The sequence below is a fragment of the Camelina sativa genome, chromosome 7 (assembly GCF_000633955.1).
Source record: "Camelina sativa cultivar DH55 chromosome 7, Cs, whole genome shotgun sequence".
Lineage (NCBI taxonomy): Eukaryota > Viridiplantae > Streptophyta > Magnoliopsida > Brassicales > Brassicaceae > Camelina > Camelina sativa.
The window spans coordinates 14,861,362-14,882,383 of record NC_025691.1 but is presented as its reverse complement, the minus strand read 5'-3'; the positions used below and the strand labels follow the sequence as shown (position 1 = coordinate 14,882,383).

Sequence of the window (21,022 nt, the reverse complement as noted above, 5' to 3'; positions counted from 1 at the left end):
AAGTTTCTGTGGACTTCTGGTTTACTATAGCATTTGCTTCAATTTTATTAATTGTTGTATAGTAAAGCCCAATGGAAAATGCAGGCAGTCTTTCCGCAATATTTTTAGAGTCTTGGGTATTATTTGTGATTTGAAGGTATTCAGTGTTACCTTTGCTCATTGTCTCAATATGGTATCCATTTCTGCGGATATCTTTAAAACTTAATAAGTTTCTTTGAGACTTAGGAGAGTATAATGCATCAACAGTTTCTAATTGTGTTCCCATAGGCAATGATATATTAGCTCTTCCAGAGCCTTCAATTATCTTTGCACTACCAGTTATGGTACTTACACTTGCTTCTTTCATTGTTAAACATGAGAAATAACTCCTATTTTTTAGAATGGTATATGACTAGTTGCACTGTTGGCCCGACATAAATCTCCACCATTCATTGTTCTTCAAATAAATAAACAAAAATAAATTAATCTCATATAAGTATTACTTAATTAAATTATAAATAGAAATTCATAAATAAATAAATATCTTAATAAATTAACTTTAATCATGTCTCAAAATACATAAATGCATAGAATATAAAAATCAAATAAAAATAAATCTGAAATCCAATAACTAAAAGCCAAAGACAATAAAATAAGAGACGAGGTTGAATAATTCTAGCTAGATCAGTTTTTCTCTTCTTCAGGAGGGAAGAAATCGGGAATGTCTAGGTGAGTAAAATCACCAAAGTCAAAATCATCTTCAAACACCATATTTGTATCCACTTTCTTTCCCTTTTCCTTGATTGATTGTTGGTAGAGCTCAACAAGATGTTTTGGGGTACGACACGTACGAGACCAATGGTCTTTTCCTCCACAACGGTAACATATATTCAGATATGTTGATTTCTCTTGTTTGTAACCACCTTTGTTTTCCCACTTCTGGTGAGAGTGGTTCTTAAACTGAATCCCATGACCACGACCTCGACCGTATCCACGTCCACGACCATGGCTACGACCTTGACCATTATTATTGGTCTTATCATAGGATGCCACATTCGCTTCAGGGAATTGAGCAGAACTAGATGGGCGTAGTCCATGATTTTCAACAACAGCTTGTTTCTTAGCTACAAGGAGACAAGAAATGAGTTGGGAATACTTCATTAATCCCTTCTCACGGTACTGTGTCTGCAGGACAATGTTATTAACATGAAAAAGTGGAGAATGTCTTCTCCAACTTGTCTGCATCCGTGACTTTCTATCCACATAATTCCAATTTGGAAGTTATTTTGAACAAAGCTGAGTTATACTCACTTACAGACTTGAAGTCTTGTAATCTTAGGTGAGTCCAATCATAGCGAGCCTTTTGATGATCATACCTTTCCTTAGATCATTCCAAAGGATTTGTGGATCTTTCACACTCAAGTATTCATTCTTGAGATCCTCATGGAGGTGATGACGAAGGAAAATCATAGCTTTGGACTTGTCCTTGCTTTGAGTTTGATTTCCTTCTTTGATGGTGTCAAGGAGATCTTTTGAATCTAGATGAATCTCAGCATCTAGTGCCCATGCCAAGTAGTTGTCTCCACTTATGTCAAGAGCTCCAAAATCAAGACTAGTGAGTTTTGACATAACTTTTAGCTTCAAAAACGTGCTGATAACGTGTTTTAGATAGATAAAAGAGGAGGAATAATTTTTTTTTTCGCAAAAAAGAGGAGGAATATATTGGTATCTTATTCCAATGAATGAAAGGTCCTTTCTATAGGAGTACAAAGAGAAAGTTTTAATTGATGACAAAGTAAACCTAATTTACAAATAATTTTAGAAAATGAGCCTTATAATGGGCATTCATCTATTATTTATAACAAAAATATAATATATGTTTCATTGTTAAAAAAAAATTCTTACTTTTATAACTGCTAATATTTTTATGGGTAAAACAATAAAAATCCATTATGTATACCGACTGATTTTCATAATGATCTTTTACTTTTATTTTTAGGTGAAAACACTTTTTTTTTTTGCTTTCTCTAGTGTGATTATGCATATATCTTTATTGGCAAACTTTTATATAGTGGCATTACAAAACGTCATTAAAAGTTACCGATCAAAGCCGTTACAATTAAAAGATTTAGTTTTAGTTTAAAAAAAAAAAATGATTTCTTGGTTATTAAAATCAGCTAGGTCCTTTGTATGTCTTCATGCATTAATTTCCAAATTAGGCCCATACTGATAAAAATGGATCAATAATACCCACATAAAGTAAGATATTATCTCATTTCATTACCCAAGCAACAGAGACACATCACTAATTTCAATGGCGCAGAAGCCTTGATATTAAAATTTGTGCATACTTTATGTTGTATTATTATTTTTTTTCTTTTTGTCAAAATATTATTTTGTACTAGGATAGTACCCGCGCTACGTAGCGGAATTGTTTTATATTTTGTTTTTATTTTTATTATTTTTGGATAATTTTATATATGTTTGTAATTAAAAAAATCATTATTAATATAGTTTTTGACAATGTTCATTGGTAATATTTTTGGTTTTAAGTTTTTGTTATTATGTGTTGCTAGTTTTTTTATTATAATGAAATTGTAGATTAAAATCAATTTTCTTCTTGTATTAGGATGTAATGGAGAACCATTATGATTGTTAGTTGTTTTGTTTTATTTTATCAATTTTGGCGTTGGATATTTAATGTTTTTATCAACACCATGGAGATTTTTTAAAATTTTTGGTTATTAAAAGAATGTTTGATTGTGTTATATCAACTCTACGTCCTTACATGTTTATGAGATTAGTTAATTAATTATTAAACATATAATGAAAAAATGTTTTTTCTCGCTTCGGAAAAATTAACTCATATGAGTCGAACTTGTGTTCAAAATTGTCCAACCATTCTATTCTTCGGATATGAAACTTAATTTATTTTATGTTTTTAATCAAAAAAGAAATCCATCAAAACATTTTTTTTTCATTAACATCTCATTTTTGGGCTTTATGATTGGGCTTTTGATATGATGATTGGGTATGGTTCACCTTCTGTAAAAGTAAAACCCATTCTAGTTATATATACTGAAATCAGTCGTCGATCATACTACTGGTGTCTGCTGAGAAAGGTTCTCGTTGAAACAAAGTTAGAACCACTTCGGTTTATATATTACGAGCAAGTTTGGTTTAATTTCATTTAGGCGATGTTGTTTATCTCACGTGGCAAAACAATATGCCATGTGCTTCATTTTTAAAAAATTCTATTAATTTATTAAAAATTGACAAACAAATCAAAATATTAAAATCTATACTCAAGTTTAAGAGAAAAAGTGACATGAAAGAAAAGAGACTTATTATAGGTTGAGACATGTTGAGTTGTATTATTTGAAATGTTTTTATTAACTAACGATTTTACTGAGATGTAAAGCTGAAAAAAGCCTAAAATGTTGAGTTGTTAGAAATTAATAATTTGATTGTATTGATTATTATACCTAGACCTCTTAACTAACTATTACGGCTTTATATAAGATGGAATATATAATTAAATGTATTGGTATCTGCTTAAAAAAAAATNTCGGATATGAAACTTAATTTATTTTATGTTTTTAATCAAAAAAGAAATCCATCAAAACATTTTTTTGTCATTAACATCTCATTTTTGAGGTTTATGATTGGGCTTTTGATATGATGATGGGTCTAGTTCACCTTATGCAAAACTAAAACTCATTCTAGTTATATATATATTGAAATCAGTTGTCGATCATACTACTGGTGTCCGCTGAGGAAGGTTCTCGTTGAAACAAAGTTTGAACCACTTCGGTTTATATATTACGGTCAAGTTTGGTTTAATTTCATTTAGGCGATGTTGTTTATCTCACGTAACAAAACAATATGCCATGTGCTTCATTTTTAAAAAAAATCNTCATATACAAAACGCAACTTCACGTTGTCACAAAGGACGAGTTAATCTTAACAGCTTCGTAGCCACTCATGCTTCATATTTCTTATCAGACCAACAATCTGTATAGATCCTTTAGCTGCAAGTTCATAAAAGTCTAACTAAGTATTGAGGCTAGAGAAAAAGGTCTAAAAGTATGCTTCCGGGTTTACTCGTCATGATGATCCCTCAGGGTTTTGACTATGCAACGGAGGTTCNCGGTCAAGTTTGGTTTAATTTCATTTAGGCGATGTTGTTTATCTCACGTAACAAAACAATATGCCATGTGCTTCATTTTTAAAAAAAATCTATTAATTTATTTAAAATTGACAAACAAATCAAAATATTAAAATTTATACTCAAGTTTAAGAGAAAAAGTGACATGGAAAAAAAAAACTTTTATTATAGGTTGATACATGTTGAGTTGTATTATTTGAAATGTTTTTATTGATTAACGATTTTATTGAAATGTCAAGCTGAAAAAGCCTAAAATGTTGAGTTGTTAGATGAAGAGAACAACACATTCTAATTTTATTGTATTGATTATTATATTTATNTGACTTTTGCTTTCAAAGGCCCATGTTTTGCGGGACTCGACATGTTGCTCACCGTTGATCCGGCCAATATCCATTACATCATGAGCTCAAACTTCGAGAATTATCCAAAAGGATCCGAGTTGAAGAATATATTTGATATTTTGGGAGATGGGATTTTCAACGCGGATTCAGAGTTATGGGAAGATCTGAGGAAATCAGCTCAAACCATTATCAATCATCAAGATTTTCAAAGCTTCACACTAAAAACAAGCTTGAGTAAGCTAGAGAAAGGGCTTGTCCCACTTCTTGATCACGTTGCTGAGAAGAAATTGGTCGTTGACTTACAAGACGTGTTCAAAAGATTTGGTTTCGACACTTCCTTTGTTCTTATAACCGGGGTTGATCCAGGTTGTCTCTCGATCGAACTGCCGCATATGGAGTTTGCAAGAGCTTTTGCCGAAGCAGAGGAAGCGATATTGTGATAAGGTTGGTCTAGTGAGTCAACATAAGAAGAGAGTGGTGACTTGGCCAATGAGTTGGCTGGTTAAAGAATGTTAGCAATGTGCTAAGTGAGAGAGTTATGTGCTCTCCGATGGTTAGAGCGAGAGTGATGTACTCTCGATTCAGATCTTGTTACAGAGGTGAAGAGCTTCTGATGTGCTTGCCTTCGTCTATGGTGTGTACTCGTTTGGTTTATCAATAAAGGAGATAGAGGTTTGTTATCATTACGGAGCTAGCGATATCTTAAATCTAACATTGGTGCAGTGAAAATGTGATCGGAGCTTCAACGCGGAAGAGATCAGATCTGAAATTGGATTCTCTGAGAAGACGATTATGACGGAGACGACGGTTGCGACTGAAACTGATATCGGAGCTTCAACGCGACGGAGATGGCAGAATTTAATGAATTGAAGTTTCTCTATGGCGAATTTCAGAGCCTATGCCAAGCGGATGTGCAAATGGAGAAGAAGTTTACTTCGCTGGATAAAAACTTGAAGCGATTGAATGGAGATTTGAAACGAGTGCTAGAATTGGTGGAGACGACACCAGAGAAGATGAATTCTATGGAGAGACTGGAATCGCGATCGTTTTCTGATGGCACAAACCAGGTACCGTATTCAACTTCGGAACCTTGCCATAGTGATGCTGCCACTGGGAAGCCTTGCCATTGTCTTTCTAAACAGGATGAGATGCCTGTGTTTGATCAATCACAGCCTTGTGAGTGGTTGTACAAGGTAGAAAGATATTTTGGTGTTCGTCGATACTCGAAGATGGATAAACTGGATTTGTTTGGATTTAGTTTGGAAGGAAAGGCATGGAAATGGTTTTGTTGGGAGATGCACAAGAGGGAATTTTTAAGGATTGGAGTGATTTGAAGTGCAGATTTTTGGCTCGCTTTGCTCCAGTTCAGGGTTGTTCTCCGTCAGAAGTGATTCTGTGCAATAGCATTCCACGCTAAAGCTTGATCACACAACAGATTCGATGCCAGATTTTGAATCAAAAGCTGTCTCAATCATGGAGATTGATTGTGTTCCAGATTTTCAAGTACCATCTACTAATTTGGAACCTAGCCTTAGCATTAGGATTTGCAATGAGTCATTGGATGTCATAAATGATTTGTTCTTGGAGCAATCATATGTTGTCGATGCTTCCGAAGGGGTTGAGATTTTTGAGTTGTCAACAATTGTCAAGAACACACAATGTGTATTCCAAGTGTTCGATAAAATGTTGGTGAGAGACAGAAGAAGGAAGCAAAAACTTAAACAGAGAAAGTATCTCAACGCTTGGAGGTTTAAGTTCAAATTGAGGTCAAGAATTCGACAGCTCAAGGGTTCTTTTTCTTTTGCTTATATTGGATCAAATGGGGAAAGGCACAACTATAAGTCTCATAAGAGGAGGATGCATACACATATGAATCGGTTGATATGTAGATTGAGGTTGAGACAGGATTCAAGCAGCATAAAACAGTCTAATACTTCTGATATGTAGCCTAAGTTCTGGAGTAAAGTGGAATTAGGGGAAGAGACAGCTCTTACACTCGAGGAAGCAAAAACGGGTATACGTCTTTTAACTTCTTCTGATGCACAGTACAAGCTACAAGAGAATGTGTTTGTGGTGTCGGTTCTCCACGGATACACTGTTTTGAAAGCTTCTCCAATGGTGTATGGGAAACTACAGCTACAAACTAGACTAGCAATGGATATTCTAGAGCATGAAGTTAGCTTACTAAGGGTTCCTGCGTTCAACACACCTTTGCAAGACCGTGATACAACACTACTGACACAGTTTATCCATGGTGATGAGAAGTTTCAAGTGTTTCACAAGTGGAGAAGTAAAGAACTTCGATTCTGGAGGATGAATACAAACAAGAATAAGTATCATGTGCTGCTTACTTCTCTTTCGAAAATGAATGTTCCATGTATTCTTGTTGTTTCCGCAGTAGTTCGGCATAGAAGGACACATATGGGGATTGCACGACTCCAAGTTTGGCACTGTTGGGATCACAAGGCTGGGAAGTTGCAGCCATTTTCAGAACTCTTGCAGTGGGAACGGGTGTATTCTCAGTCCAGCGAAGGGATCAGCTGCTTAGAATTCGACCTTGGACCTTTCTTTACAACTCACGGTGCCACTAGTAGTGATGAAGTTATTGATGCAACAGCAACATCAATATCTGTAAAGTATATTGGATTCAAACAATATGGGACAGTGATGATCTTGTGTATGTGCCTCCAACAAGTGCTCGTGAGGTTGTTTACTTGGGTGAATCTAAAGAATGTGAAGTTTTGGCTGATCTCCAGCGGGTATGTGATCCATGCCATAGTCTTTCACAATTTTAAGCAACATAAGTTTCTCAAAGCATGGCGATTCAAGTACAAACAAGAATCAAAATGGTGGACAAACAAGAAGCATCACATTGTACAAGGTGATAACATCATTATTTTATCCATTTTAGCTATAGTTTTAGTATGCATTTAGGAAGAGTTTAGTATGATTTCAAGGCTTTAATGTCTATTATTAAGTATTTTTTAGGTTTCAAGAAGGTTTTACAGGTTTTATAGCAAAAAGGACCAAAGACAAAGAAAATACGTTTCAGGAAAGATTCAGAGATTTACATTATGTGCCACTTTTGAAGAACTTCCAGGACTCCTATTTCAACGATCTTGGTGTCTATGGAAAGCTGGAAGAGTCATCTGTCTCCTCGAAGTGGAAGCAAGTCAATCCGATCATTCACCAAGAAGTTATGCCCAATTTACCGAGACGTGTTATAGACCGACGTAAGGAGAACCATTCAGCCGATGGGCTTTTATTGATGGCCTGACCAGAAACCATCACTGCGGCCCAGCCCGGAGGAGTCACCACGTTCTAGAACATTCCTACGCTGTTTCAACAAAAAATACGTTTTTACCCTTACAAAACCCTAAGCCTTCAAAACTCTATAAATACTCTTCTAAACCGGCCATAGGGTTTAGAATGTGCCTTTAAAGTGCCTTCACCGAGCAGCCAAGAGATCACGACCAGAGGCGCAGCCGATGACCTGAAGCTCTCTCTCGTCCCTCTCTTTGAAACCTTGGAGATCACCAAACTCTTTAGTTTTCTATTTGCTTTGTTCTTTGTTTCTAAAGGAAGAAAATCCTTACAACTTTGTTTGACAATCATTGAAGTAATATCTAAAACCCTTTTCTCTATTTATTCTTTTATGTTTATGAGTTTATTAAATCTTGCTTTGATGATTTCCTTCAACATGCTAGAGTAATTTTCTAGTTGGGTTTAAAGGGATAATCAAATGAGGGAGATGATCTTAGTTTAGGTGGCAATTTTTAGAGTTTGTTAGATTTTTTTTTTGTTTATTCTATACTTTAATTTTAAGTCTTTGCTTAATGGTTTAAGTTAGCCTCATGAACTAACTATGATCTAATGTGTGTGTGCGTCGCCAAAAACTTGCATATGTGCTTGACCTAGCTTAGATGTGTGAGGAGTCATAGGAAGCACATACCTCTTACCTATGGAATTTCATGGATTATAATCGAACCTGTTTTAAATGGTTTGATCTATGCGTTGTTGCCTGCGACAGTTGAGTCTCGGAGTATAGAGATTTTAGACCGTTAGCTTGTGATCTATAAGTTAACGATTCATTCGTGTTTCGTAGTCCAAGTTTTAGATAAACAAACTAATCCTAAACTTTCCTAGATAGATAGATCATCGATCCCCTGCGATTCCCCTTGATGCCCGACGCTTTTATTTATTTATTTTACTTGCTTTTTATTTACGTTTATTTGCTTACTTACGACCGTGACAACCAAAACCCATTTTTATTAAGTCCTAGCCTTACATCTCTTCCGACGGATTCTCTAAACAACAACTTTCTCTTTGTGGGATCGATCATTAAATACTACTACCGATTAGTTATGCACTTTCAGCTGTCGTATGGTCTTTTTAAGGTAAAAGATTTGGAGTGAAAAACCACACACATCACAAGGAGCTAGTGAGAGATTGCCAAATTGTTTTTAGAAGCTTAAGGGCAAGCTTCTCCGAAAGGGGGGGAGTATTGATAAGGTTAGTCTAGTGATTCAACATAAGAAGAGAGTGGTGACTTGGCCAATGAGTTGGCTGGTTGAAGAGAAGACTCTAATTCTCTGAGAGGGTTTGGAGTTGAGAAGTATCTGAAGTATAAATAAGGGAGAGGAGTGTCTGAGGGAGGATTATACTTATGTTGTTGAATGTTAGCGATGTACTAAGTGAGAGAGTTATGTGCTCTCTGATGGTTAGAGCGAGAGTGATGTACTCTCATTTCTGATCTTGTTTTAGAGGTGAAGAGCTTGTGATATGCTTGCCTTCGTCTATGGTGTATACTCGTTTGGTTTATCAATAAAGGAGATAGAGGTTTGTTATCATTACGAAGTTAGCGATATCTTAATTCTAACATATTGTACAGACATGTCAAGCCGGAGATGGTTTGGAAGATGCAAAGATGGTTTGGGTTTGGAGATGAGTTGAAAATTAAAAAAGCTCACTCCACATTCGACCGAATTTTCTCTAAGTGCATAGCTTCTAAAAGAGATGGAATAGCCCGTGGAGATATTGACTCTTCTTCTAAAGATTTGTTGATGTCTTACATGAATGTCGATATGACCAAGTACAAGTTTTTGAATCCTAGTAATGAAAAATTCCTTAGAGACATTATCGTAAACTTCATGGTAGCTGGTAGAGACTCCACAGGCTCTGCTCTTACTTGGTTCTTCTTTCTTCTCTCTAAGAACCCAAAGGCGATAACCAAGATTCGTCAGGAAATCAACGCAAAACTATCTCCAGGAACCAAGAATTTGAATCATTCAACTCTCAGGAGGTAAAAGAGTTGGTGTATTTACATGGCGCATTTGTGTGAAGCACTACGGCTCTATCCACCGGTTCCATTTCAGAACAAGTCTCCTATAAACTCGGATGTCCTTCCGAGCGGACACAAAGTCGATGCAAGTTCAAAGATTTTCATTTTTCTTTACTCATTAGGGAGAATGAATTCGGTTTGGGGAGAAGATGCATCGGAATTCAAACCAGAGAGATGGATTTCAGAGAGTGGAAGGTTAGTTCATGTGCCTTCTTTTTAGTTTTTATCATTCAATGCTGGTCCAAGGACTTGTTTGGGGAAAGACGTGGTTATGAAGAATATGAAGACAATAGCTGTGAAAATTATACAAAACTATGAGATAAAGGTCATTGAAGGACAGAAGGTCGAGCCATTTCCTTCTATTATTCTTTACACGAAGCATGGTCTTAAAGTTACAGTCACTAAGAGATGTAACTTGATCTGAACATATATTATGCAATGCCTTTGTCTTATAAGACTATGAGTTTCCAACTCAAAACTAAATTTCAATAAGCGTATTAGCCCAATTTTTTAATATTATTTATAAATTGAATCCACAGATTGTGTTTTAACGCGGGTCAAGATTATGGAATTTCTACATTATATTAGATAAAAACATTATGGTTATTATGACTAGATTTAGGAGTTTAGCAATATGATATATATATATTATATATCACCCCTAAACTTCTCACTTCTCATTTGACATTGCTCTTGTGGTCTTGTCAATGATTTCTACGATTCATACCATACACACACACACATATATATATATATATATATATGTATTGTCTCAGGTGCAGCGTCTTCTAAGAACCTCTTTGTTAACTTTATGCATCCTTAATAGTACTGTTGCAACTGCTTATCAAGCAATCAAGGCATTGCTGCCATTTGAACAATCATTGTTGTTTTCCTCATTTAATTAAGCATTGGTTTTAGCACCTCAGCTAATAATTTTGGGAAGAACAAGAATAACGTTGGATTTCCAAGCTCCTTGTCATACCACAAAACATCAAAGGGATACCCCACAGCGATCTTGGTATCTTATGACACTTCCTCAAATTGTTTTCCCTAGTTTACTTCCCTTCATTGCCATCTACATCGAGTTTTACTGGATACTTGCTAGCGTCATGGGGTGACAGAATATACACATCTATAAAATCATCTTCATCGTAACGATTAATGTATTGACATATTTCTAACTTGAATATAAAGACCGAATGAATCAACATGATTAATCATTTACATAATTCACATTTAGGGTTAATTTAAGCAATGGTTCGTGCTTACTATTGTCAGACCAGCTTGAAGCAGAGAATGAATACACGAATGAATGGTAAGTGCTCACTCTCCTTGCTAACTCATTCTCCTAGACTCCTAAGCAAATTTAATATGAGTTATGCCTTTTGTTTTTATTTATGTACAGTTTGTGTTGGATAAGAAAGGTTATGCCTAAATTTATGGCCATGTTGTCTATTTTTGAATAAAGAGCATCATCGAGTTTTTGAGAGGAAATTATTGTGCCAGTATTATTGTTTCTTGGGAACAGTTTACTCGAGCGAAAAGTTGAAGTTCAAAAAACTTAAGTTAGGTTTGCTCTCCAATGATCGAACCATCTACCGACCGAAAAAGTAAATTTTATTTATCGTTATTTCGTTGGACATATCCTACACAATCACCAAACGGATTTCAAAAATTGTCATTCAGAACCGAAACTGATTAAAACCTGGTTTTTATCAGAATTCAGAAGGATCACCATCTACAAAATAAAGAAATTACCAAAATAAACAGAAGAGAGAAAATATAACTATTAAACAATATTTCTCACAAAAAGAATTTGAAATTTTTTTTCATAGATTATTAAAAGAGAAATTGCACCGTGTAACCAACAAAAAAACTTTAATTCAAAAACTAAGTACACTAACCATTAAAACATAATATACACTAAACTACAATATATACAATTTTCTCCTTCAACCATCAAGCCTATCTTTTTACCATCACCACCGCCGGCTATCATTATCGGCCATCTTCTTTGGCCACTACCATCAGCCACAATTGTCGACCATTTTCTCTGGTCACTACCACCGTTCATCTTTTTCGACCACTACTGTCGTCCATCTTCTCTGGCCACCGTCCGTCAGTCATCTTTTCTGACAACTACCATTGACTATCTCCTTCGGCTACCGACTACCGCCGTCTGCCATTTCCTCCGGCCACCGACCACTACCGTCGGCCACTAGCCACCACTATCCTCCTCTATTACAACACACTAAAATAATAATTTTCCTCTACCCTTATCCTATTTTCCTAATTATTGCTATATTTTTAATTTTATTTGTGATATCAATTATCACACAAATTGACCCTAATTAAAATTGAGTAACTAAAAAAATAAATTAAGCGGTCCCGAGAAAAAAAAAAGTGAGTGATTTTTTTTTTTTTGGGTGTTTCAGATTTTTACATCAAATTGAGAAATGAATTAAATTCTATATTTGTGAACCCAAAAAAAATGCAATATTTAATTCCGGGAAACGCTGATAAATTGTCCGAATCCCTAAGAAATATCATTTCTCTCGGTCTCAAGTCCAACCAAAGTCTTTCTTTAGCCTCTTTTGCTTCTTAGCCGCATAGATCTCATCATGGCTCCAATTGCTGTCGGTGATGTTGTACCAGACGGAACTATCTCATTCTTCGATGAGAATGATCAGCTTCAGACCGTCTCCGTTTACTCTCTCGCCGCCGGTAAAAAAGTCATCCTCTTTGGTGTCCCTGGTGCTTTCACTCCCACTTGCAGGTATGTTTAAAGTTTCAAACTTTCTTCAGATTCATCTTTCGGATTAGTATCGTAAGATGTGGGTTTTGATTCTTAGCTGATGGGTTCTTAGATTTGATTTGAAAATTGTGTTTTTGCTTTTGGTTTGGTGATGTTAGTATGAAGCATGTTCCTGGGTTCATTGAGAAAGCAGATGAGCTGAAGTCAAAGGGTGTTGATGAGATCATTTGCTTTAGCGGTGAGTATTAATTGATATGTTTTTAATCTCTTTGATGAGTTCTGTTCGTGTATACTTGTGCAAATCTGATCAAAGATGCTAAATTGTGAATGGTGGTTGGTGTTGGATTTAGACAGTTGTATGGATCGATAACAGATGATGTTCTTTGCTAGTGAATGAATTTGGAATGAGACAGTTTTGGAGTACAATGAATTGAGTTTTGGAGGGTCTTTGCCCTGTGTATCTGGTCTCTGATGAGCTCTAAGATTAGACGGGTTATTGTATATGGCTTAGGCTGCTTGATGCGCTTTACGGATCTAAATGTGTATATTTGCTTTTGGTTTTTAAAGAGTATTCACGGAGTGATTTGTATGTATTGTTGCAGTGAACGATCCATTTGTGATGAAGGCATGGGGAAAGACATACCCAGAGAACAAGCATGTGAAGTTTGTAGCTGACGGGTCAGGGGAATACACACACCTTCTAGGACTGGAGCTTGACCTCAAGGACAAGGGTCTTGGTGTTAGGTCAAGGAGATTCGCTCTGTTGCTCGATAACCTCAAGGTGACTGTAGCCAATGTTGAAACTGGTGGCGAGTTCACTGTTTCCAGCGCCGAAGATATCCTCAAGGCTCTCTAAGTTACTTATCGTTTGCTTTTGTTGTAAACCGCTGTATGTGAGAAGTAGGGGATTCTATATCGCCTCGTTTTCAAACAAGTAGGTGTAATAAAAATAAAGCGGTGTGTGATGGACTTGCTTTGGTGTAATAAACTGTTGGTTTTGGTCTTATTCTCTACGGTTGATTTATGAAATTGAGTAAATTTTACGTGAAGATATGCATACCAAGTCTTTCCATTGTTGTTCTGATTGATGATAAGCACGTACCAAAAAGTTAGGTTACCAGCGTAAGAATAGTTGGTATCATGCACACTTTGCCTTCTAATGTGTTATGAACATTGAAGAGATGTTAATCTTGAGGGCTGCTACTTTGTGTCTCACTTTCGCTAAACGGAGAAATGAGCTGTCATTTGCTGTTTGTTATGTCTCACCCGCCATCATCCGTGGACCTTTCTGTTCTTCATTTGGTATTTGGGTTTTACCTTCGTTCCATAATGGCGACTATTTAAGAAATGTTCTAAAGACTTGTTTATTATAAAATCGTTTTAAATAAAACACGCTTAATTGTTAAGTTCTATCATAATACTTGAAAAATGAAATAGTTGTATTTTGGTAACATATATAATTAAATCAGTTATTTTGAATACTCACCTCACATCACATGCATCATATATTTAGAGTGTTATCGTGGCGATGCTTTTTGGGGGCCAAATAGCAATTTCATACTTTTTCTAAATTATTTTAGGCGTGCTAGTTATCTAGTTAACCAAATCAACATGCTAGATTTGTAATACGAAAAAAAAAAATCCATCCTAAAATAAAAGTGAGTAGTAATAATAGTAAAAATAATCGATCACATGTCCAATCCCGGAAAGAAATAATGTTTATACGTATAATTTTAAAGAGAAAATCATATTTTAAACTTTGAAAGTATCATTGGGTATCACTTTAAACCTCAAAAATATTTCACTAACACTATAAACCTTTAAAATGATTTCACTAACACTTTAAACCTTAAAACTAATTTTTGTGTTTGTACCGCCATGATAGATGACAGAACAATAATATCCGTCAACGTGAAATAGTTAAATTATGTTGGTTTGATTTAAATACTTGCTTAATTAATTTAATTATTTATGACGATTGATAAAAGAAAATTAAAAATACATCAAAGCAAAAAAAAATGAAGAATCCGAGATAAGGTTAAAACATTTGACAAATGTAAAATTGAATACGGCAAATATATTTAGAAGATTCATTGGTTTCCAATGAGAAGTCAATCGATTTGAATCAGAATCCAGTAGAAATGCATTTATTAAAATGCTAACCAATGACACTTTGAAGGTTTAAAATGTGATTTTCCCTAATTTTAAACTCCTAGAACTTTATAACATCCCTTTTTACAATTCCAATTTTTCAAACCATTTGTGTATATACGTTGTGTTGTTTATTTAAGTGAATTAATTACGCCAATTATGTCCTGTTTATTTTTTTTTCTGTTCTAAAAAAACTCTAATTCTGGCCAATTATTAAAAACTCGTTGCATTTATTATTATCTTGAATTGCATTCATTTTTTCTTGTCATACAAGATTTTCCAAATATGTCCTACATATGTTATATATTTGGAAAACAAAGTTTTTTGTTTTGTTCAAAGCATTGCATTCAACATTTCAACTTAAAGCTTGAAATAGAGGAAGAATCATTCAAATTATATGAAAGATAAAAAGATAAAGGCTTGAAGATTTATCCAAGGAAATGCTCAACTCCAAAAAGCTTGCATCAGCAGGAATATTTCTAGTCGCCTTGACGAATTCAGATTCAGTCATTTCAAGAAATCCAAGAACCAACTTGTGGTGTTTATAATTGTGTATGTTATATATTTGGAAAACAAAGTTTATTTTTGGATAAACTAATTTTAGAAATCTATTAGTGATAATATATATATATATATATATATATTCGATTAATGATATATTTTCCATTCCGTAAAAGTATAAAACACTATAAATTGTGCCATATACACACCTAGTCCATTATATTCATCTTCAAGTCCAACAAAAACTCATTCATTAGCCCCATTTGCTTCAAATCCTCAGAGAGATCTCTCCTCATGGCTCCAATTACAGTCGGCAATGTTATACCAGACGGAAAGATCTCATTCTTCGATGAGAATGATCAGCTTCAGACAGTCTCCATTCACTCTTTCGCCGCCGGTAAAAAAGTAGTTTTCTTTGGTGTCCCTGGTGCGTTCACTCCCCTTTGCAGGTATGTATAAATTTTTAAACTTTCTTCAGGTTTCTCCTTGGAATTGGCTTTATAAGATCCTTAGTTTCGATTTGAGAACCGGGTTGTGGTTTTTATTTGTTTTTGTTTGTGAGGTTAGTATGAGCCATGTGCCTGGATTCATTGAGAAAGCAGGGGAGTTTAAGTCAAAGGGTATTGATGAGATCATTTGCTTTAGCGGTAAGTATTAACTGATATGTTTAAGTTCATGATCCTGATATGTTTGATGTGCAAATGTGTTTTTTTTTTTAAGTATTGACGCCATCATATCCATTGATTGTTGCAGCAAACGATCCGTATGTGATGAAGGCATGGGGAAAGACATACACAGAGAACAAGCACGTGAAGTTTGTAGGTGACGGGTCAGGGGAATACACACACCTTCTAGGACTTGAGCTTGACCTCAAGGACAAGGGTATGGGCGTTAGGACAAGGAGATTCGCTATGTTGCTCGATAACCTCAAGGTTACTGTAGCCAATGTTGAATCTGGCGGTGAGTTCACCATTTCCAGCGCCCAAGATATCCTCAAGGCTCTCTAGATAACTTTATCTTTTGCTTATTGTATTGTGTTATGTAAACCGCTCTATGTGAAGTAGAGGATTCTATAGCCTCATTTTATGCATAATAAAGCAGCGTGTGACTTGCTTGATATAATAAAATAAAGTATTATTTGGTTTTTATATTATTTTTCTTTGTGGTTGATTTCTGAAAGATATGAGTAATTCGCGTCAAGATGCATACAAAATCTCTTTGTTTTGTGGACTATGGTAGGTATGAACCTAAAAGTTAGGTAACCGGAGTTGTACTACAGAAATGTGTGTTTGCAGCAGTCTATTACATTCTAAAACAAGATAGCTTGGTCGACGAGTAATTATGAACAATGGAGAAGCGCATTTGGTGGCACACATTGAAGTATTGAACTATACGAAGCATTAGATACTTAGGAAACTTATTTTAAGACTATTTCACAATAGCTCAATAAGACAATAACAACGGCTTAAAATGAGGTTTAAGCTTATAGAATAATAGAATCCATAATAACTGGTTCAAGTAGAGATACCAACACATAACGCCAAGTCCTCACGAGTACTTCTTTGTTCACACATAAACACAACAGAACACACTTCCTTAGCACACACCATTCATCTTCTTCCTGTCCTTCACAAACTTCCTCCATCCAACAATAACGTCCATCAGAAGCTCCCTCTCCACCTTTTTCCCCTTCACATTATCCGCGACCCCTTCTAGTCCCATCTTCTTAGATATCTTGGAAGGCAAGGTATCTAGCTCGTGAAGCACCTTGGAAATATCTGCCACAAGTCTCTCCGCGAGTGTTCTTGAGAAATCTTCCCTGATGACAACACGCAGAACCGTGATGTGCTGTGCATCCGCAGGCATAGTGTAAGCCGGGACGATCCAGCCGAAACGACGTAGCATCTCAGAGATCTCGAACTCGTTGTGGAAACTATGGTCCTTGAGAGAGAAGGCTACCACTGGCACTCCTTGGTCCTTTGAGACTATGTTGAAACGCTCTGTTTTCTCTATTCCTTCTTTGAGAACCATCATGTTGTCAATGCAATTCTCCATCACATTTTTGTAGCCCTATTCAAACCAAAACGTCCCATGTAAAAAGTTCACTAGAGTCAGCAAAAAAAATTAAAGAAATTGACCTAATATATATATATATTTTTTAAAGATCTATGGTTTTATGGTTTACTACGAGTAACACTAGACTCACCTCGAACCCAAGACGAATGAGCTGGTAGTATTGAGCAATAATTTGGCTCGATCCTACAACAGCCAAAATATTTATCATGTTACATAGACATAACATCGTTAAATATTCAACTATAGAATATGAAACATATACATTACATACCTTTGGAGAAATTGAGGGTGAAAGTGGGTTGATCAGAACCAAGATAGTTAATATGAAAGATAAGCTCTTCAGGCAAATCCTCTTGTGCCCTCCACACGACCCAACCAATACCAGCATAGACCAGTCCATACTTGTGACCACTCACGTTGATGCTCTTAACCAAAGGAAGCCTAAAGTCCCATTCCAATTCAGGGTAGATAAATGGAGCAATGAACCCTCCACTTGCTGCATCCACGTGGATCGGTGTGGTCCAGCCAGTCTCCTCATTTTTCTTTACCAGCAAGTCATTGAGACGCTTCACGTCTTCGAACTCACCGTTGAGTGTTGACCCCAATATGGCCGCGACACAGATTGTGTTCTCGTCCACCATCTCTGCTGCTTTGTCTGGATCCATCACGTAGTAACCTTCACTTAGCTTTACCTCTTTGAGCTCAACCTCGAAGTACCGAGCAAATTTCTCCCAGCACACCTGAAAAAATTAGACCTTCTTTATGAGTTACTATGTTTAATATATATGTTTTAGGACATTATTCTTACAAAACCCTCTCTTTATTTATTAAGCTTTTCACCATTGTACGATGAAGATGTATAGATACTTACTTGAACATTGGCTCCAGTGACAATGTTGGGTTTGTCATAGGGTTTACCCTCAGCCTTGCGTTTGTTCTGCCATTTTCTTTTGAAGGCCAGTCCGGCTAACATGATGGCTTCGGAAGAACCAACTGTCCCTACTCCCACAGCAGTCTCATGTTCCTCAAGTGGCGCATTGAACAGTCGAGCAATAATGTTCACACATCGGTTCTGTTTTTCCAAAATAACACACGAAATTATGAATTATGAGTTCAATATATATTATACCAAAAGTAACCATTCTTCAATTATTTCTTTAATTTAAATTTTGAAAACGAAAATTTAATATTGTTATTTTTATTTTATTTTTGTCGATCTTTATCTCTATACTAGCTCAGTTTATTCTTCATTTTTTGGTGATTCATTAAATTTTCAACTACTAAACCTCATTGATCCATGACTTAAGAACCTAAACTAGTAACACATAACAACAGAAAGGAGTACATTTATGAATCTACCAAATTCAGTGATTCATATTAGTCAAAGTATCTTTCTTTTAATAAAAAAAAGGTAATTTATATTGGTAAATTAAAAGATATTATAGTATTGATAATGTGCTATTTATCTCTTTTTATGAAGAAAAAATAAAATAAACAAAATGACAACATAAGAATCGCGATAAAGTACTCTATGATATTTTACTATCATCATATTGACACTATCAAGCACCAAATGCACAGAGTGATGGCATCACATATCCATATATGAACAAACAAGTACCAATTTCTTAGTGGTGAATTTTTCAAAGTTTCACATGAAGAATCAATGTGACGATTGACCTTGCAATCACGAGATTTTAATGGTGGGTGGGCTCCTCCTAGGTTTCATCACAAGTCGCAACTGTTTGTATCCTAGGTCTCATACGTCAATTTATTTACTTTTATCTTCCTTTTTTTTTTGTTTTTTTTCCAATTTATTCATTTTTTACTTGTTATCTTTTGTCAAAACATACAACGTTTACCACGCCTTCATATACAGAAATACTCGATTAAATTGTACCATACCATCTAGTGGGAAAATGTTGAGTGGACCAATCAAAACCAAAAATAATGTGTGGAAAACAAAGAGAGGCTAAGCCCTCTTGCCAAAAAAAATAAAAAATCAAAGAGAGGTTGCCGACAAAAGTGATAACTTTGTCTTACGACTATTCAATTATTCTGCTTTGCCATCTTTTTCTCCCATACTTTGATTCTCAATGATTTAGAAAGTTTTCAACTTTAATCATACTACTTGGTTGATTCATTTCAAATAAATAAAAAACCGGATGCTATACCGATTGGTTTATTGGCAAACCGAATGTGTTCTTTTCCAACGTTCATATCAAGTGACCCACTAGAATTGCTGACAATTTAACATAAGTCAATACCAGTTATTTATGGTCAAGAGATCAAGTTAGAGAACAACTTACAAAACGACCAAGTCCACTAGTCTAAGAGCATGGACATGTCGGCCAATAAAAACTAGAAACGTATGGGACGTTTTTCTTTTCTAAATACAAAAAACGAAAATAAGTAATAATGTAAATTTGTCTTCTTCTATATTGTTAAGGAGAATTAAATGTTGGACTAATACTGAATTTATCTAAACAGCAGTTTTTTCATCTTCCACTCCCTCTTAACACTTTTTTGTTTTTGTTGAACAAATCCACTCCCTCTATCCTATAACCCAAATGTTCTACCCTTTTTCGTTAACCTATAACCCAAATTTTTCGTTAAAAACAAAAACAGAAGTATATGGAACGACACTTAAATTAAAAAAAATATTTTATCCAGATAATTAATCATATATTTTTGACGAAACCATTGCGAAATTGAAACAATTCCAAAGAAAACTAGAACAAGAAAAAGATCTAGCTAGCACCATTAGTTAACTATTATGGATCGAAAGATGGAGAGATTTAGACCTGTAGTTCGGTGGTGACAGGGTACTCATCCATGTCAACGTAGTTCTTGTTGATGGAGTCCATGATGAGTTTGTTACACTCTGGCTCCATCCATGTAGTCACGAACGAAGCTAGGTTAAGCCTGGGGTTACCATCAAGCATCAGCTCGTCTTTGATGATCTGGAACGCAGCGTCCTTCGGTATCGAGTTCTCACCGATCTCATACCTTTTTTTTTTTTTTTTTCAATCAATGAATAGAATAAAACCATCAATAAGAAAAGAGTTGAAAATATATTTCCTCTTAGATCATAATTGGTGTACTTACTTGGGAAGTGTAGTGCGAACATAGCGAGATCCGAACATGGTGCAGACAGATTCATCACTGTTCGTTGCCGTTCTTGCGAGAACCATCTTTTCTTTCTTTCTTGTGTGTGAGCGAGAAAGAGATGATGAAGAAGAACAAAAAGATACGAAGAGCTAAGGCTACGCTTATATTGATTATCGACCCTACATATTGGCTGTCTTTCCTTTTTTTGTTTTGTTTTATATAATTTGTAGTTTTGTATATATTTTTAAACGATTTTCGCATGTAAACATCTACAAGATCGTAAAGATATACCGAATTGATTTCATATACTCTCATATATGCTTGTACCTACTTAAAGAATTGATAAAAGTGATACCTACAAAATAGTTACTTTACCGTGGAAATTGGTTTTTTTTTTCGCAAGTATTACCTATATTTTCGCAAGTTTTTTTTCGAAACTTGATTGTATTATTTACAATAGCTTTTAAAACATGAGATAGCCTTTGCCACAAAAAAAGTAAAAGACAATAGAATATCTGAAAGTTGAAAACCATTAGCCAAGAAGCTCTAGCTAAACCTCAACCAATCTTGTAGTAGCCTTCTGAAATTTTTACCGTGTC

General features: G+C 35.3%; 3 protein-coding genes and 1 pseudogene across 3 annotated transcripts; 3 read left to right on the top strand and 1 right to left on the bottom strand.

Annotated features, from left to right (window-relative positions):
* On the top strand, positions 4,473-10,253 carry LOC104704632 (annotated as a pseudogene).
* Positions 12,354-13,633, top strand: LOC104701190 (peroxiredoxin-2B). The gene is made up of 3 exons (XM_010416841.2): positions 12,354-12,605; positions 12,743-12,822; positions 13,187-13,633. Exons 1-3 carry the CDS (start codon positions 12,451-12,453, stop codon positions 13,438-13,440), a joined length of 489 nt encoding a protein of 162 aa, XP_010415143.1. The 5' UTR covers positions 12,354-12,450; the 3' UTR covers positions 13,441-13,633.
* Positions 15,433-16,384, top strand: LOC104701189 (peroxiredoxin-2C-like). The gene is made up of 3 exons (XM_010416840.2): positions 15,433-15,685; positions 15,804-15,883; positions 15,990-16,384. The coding sequence occupies exons 1-3, from the start codon at positions 15,531-15,533 to the stop codon at positions 16,241-16,243; spliced, it is 489 nt and encodes a 162-aa protein (XP_010415142.1). The 5' UTR covers positions 15,433-15,530; the 3' UTR covers positions 16,244-16,384.
* On the bottom strand, positions 16,640-20,579 carry LOC104701188 (glutamate decarboxylase 2-like). Its single transcript, XM_010416839.2, has 6 exons — positions 20,421-20,579; positions 20,117-20,321; positions 18,184-18,384; positions 17,584-18,052; positions 17,443-17,495; positions 16,640-17,306 (listed from the first exon to the last, which is right to left on the bottom strand). The coding sequence occupies exons 1-6, from the start codon at positions 20,504-20,506 to the stop codon at positions 16,833-16,835; spliced, it is 1,488 nt and encodes a 495-aa protein (XP_010415141.1). The 5' UTR covers positions 20,507-20,579; the 3' UTR covers positions 16,640-16,832.

Coding starts and splice junctions, on each gene's coding strand:
- LOC104701189 (XM_010416840.2), top strand. CDS start 15,531: ATGGCTCCAATTACAGTCGGCAATGTTATACCAGACGGAAAGATCTCA. Junction 15,686..15,803: donor GCGTTCACTCCCCTTTGCAG/GTATGTATAAAT, acceptor TTGTGAGGTTAG/TATGAGCCATGTGCCTGGAT. Junction 15,884..15,989: donor TGAGATCATTTGCTTTAGCG/GTAAGTATTAAC, acceptor TGATTGTTGCAG/CAAACGATCCGTATGTGATG.
- LOC104701188 (XM_010416839.2), bottom strand. CDS start 20,506: ATGGTTCTCGCAAGAACGGCAACGAACAGTGATGAATCTGTCTGCACC. Junction 20,322..20,420: donor GTTCGCACTACACTTCCCAA/GTAAGTACACCA, acceptor AAAAAAAAAAAG/GTATGAGATCGGTGAGAACT. Junction 17,496..17,583: donor CACCCTCAATTTCTCCAAAG/GTATGTAATGTA, acceptor TGGCTGTTGTAG/GATCGAGCCAAATTATTGCT.
- LOC104701190 (XM_010416841.2), top strand. CDS start 12,451: ATGGCTCCAATTGCTGTCGGTGATGTTGTACCAGACGGAACTATCTCA. Junction 12,606..12,742: donor GCTTTCACTCCCACTTGCAG/GTATGTTTAAAG, acceptor TGGTGATGTTAG/TATGAAGCATGTTCCTGGGT. Junction 12,823..13,186: donor TGAGATCATTTGCTTTAGCG/GTGAGTATTAAT, acceptor GTATTGTTGCAG/TGAACGATCCATTTGTGATG.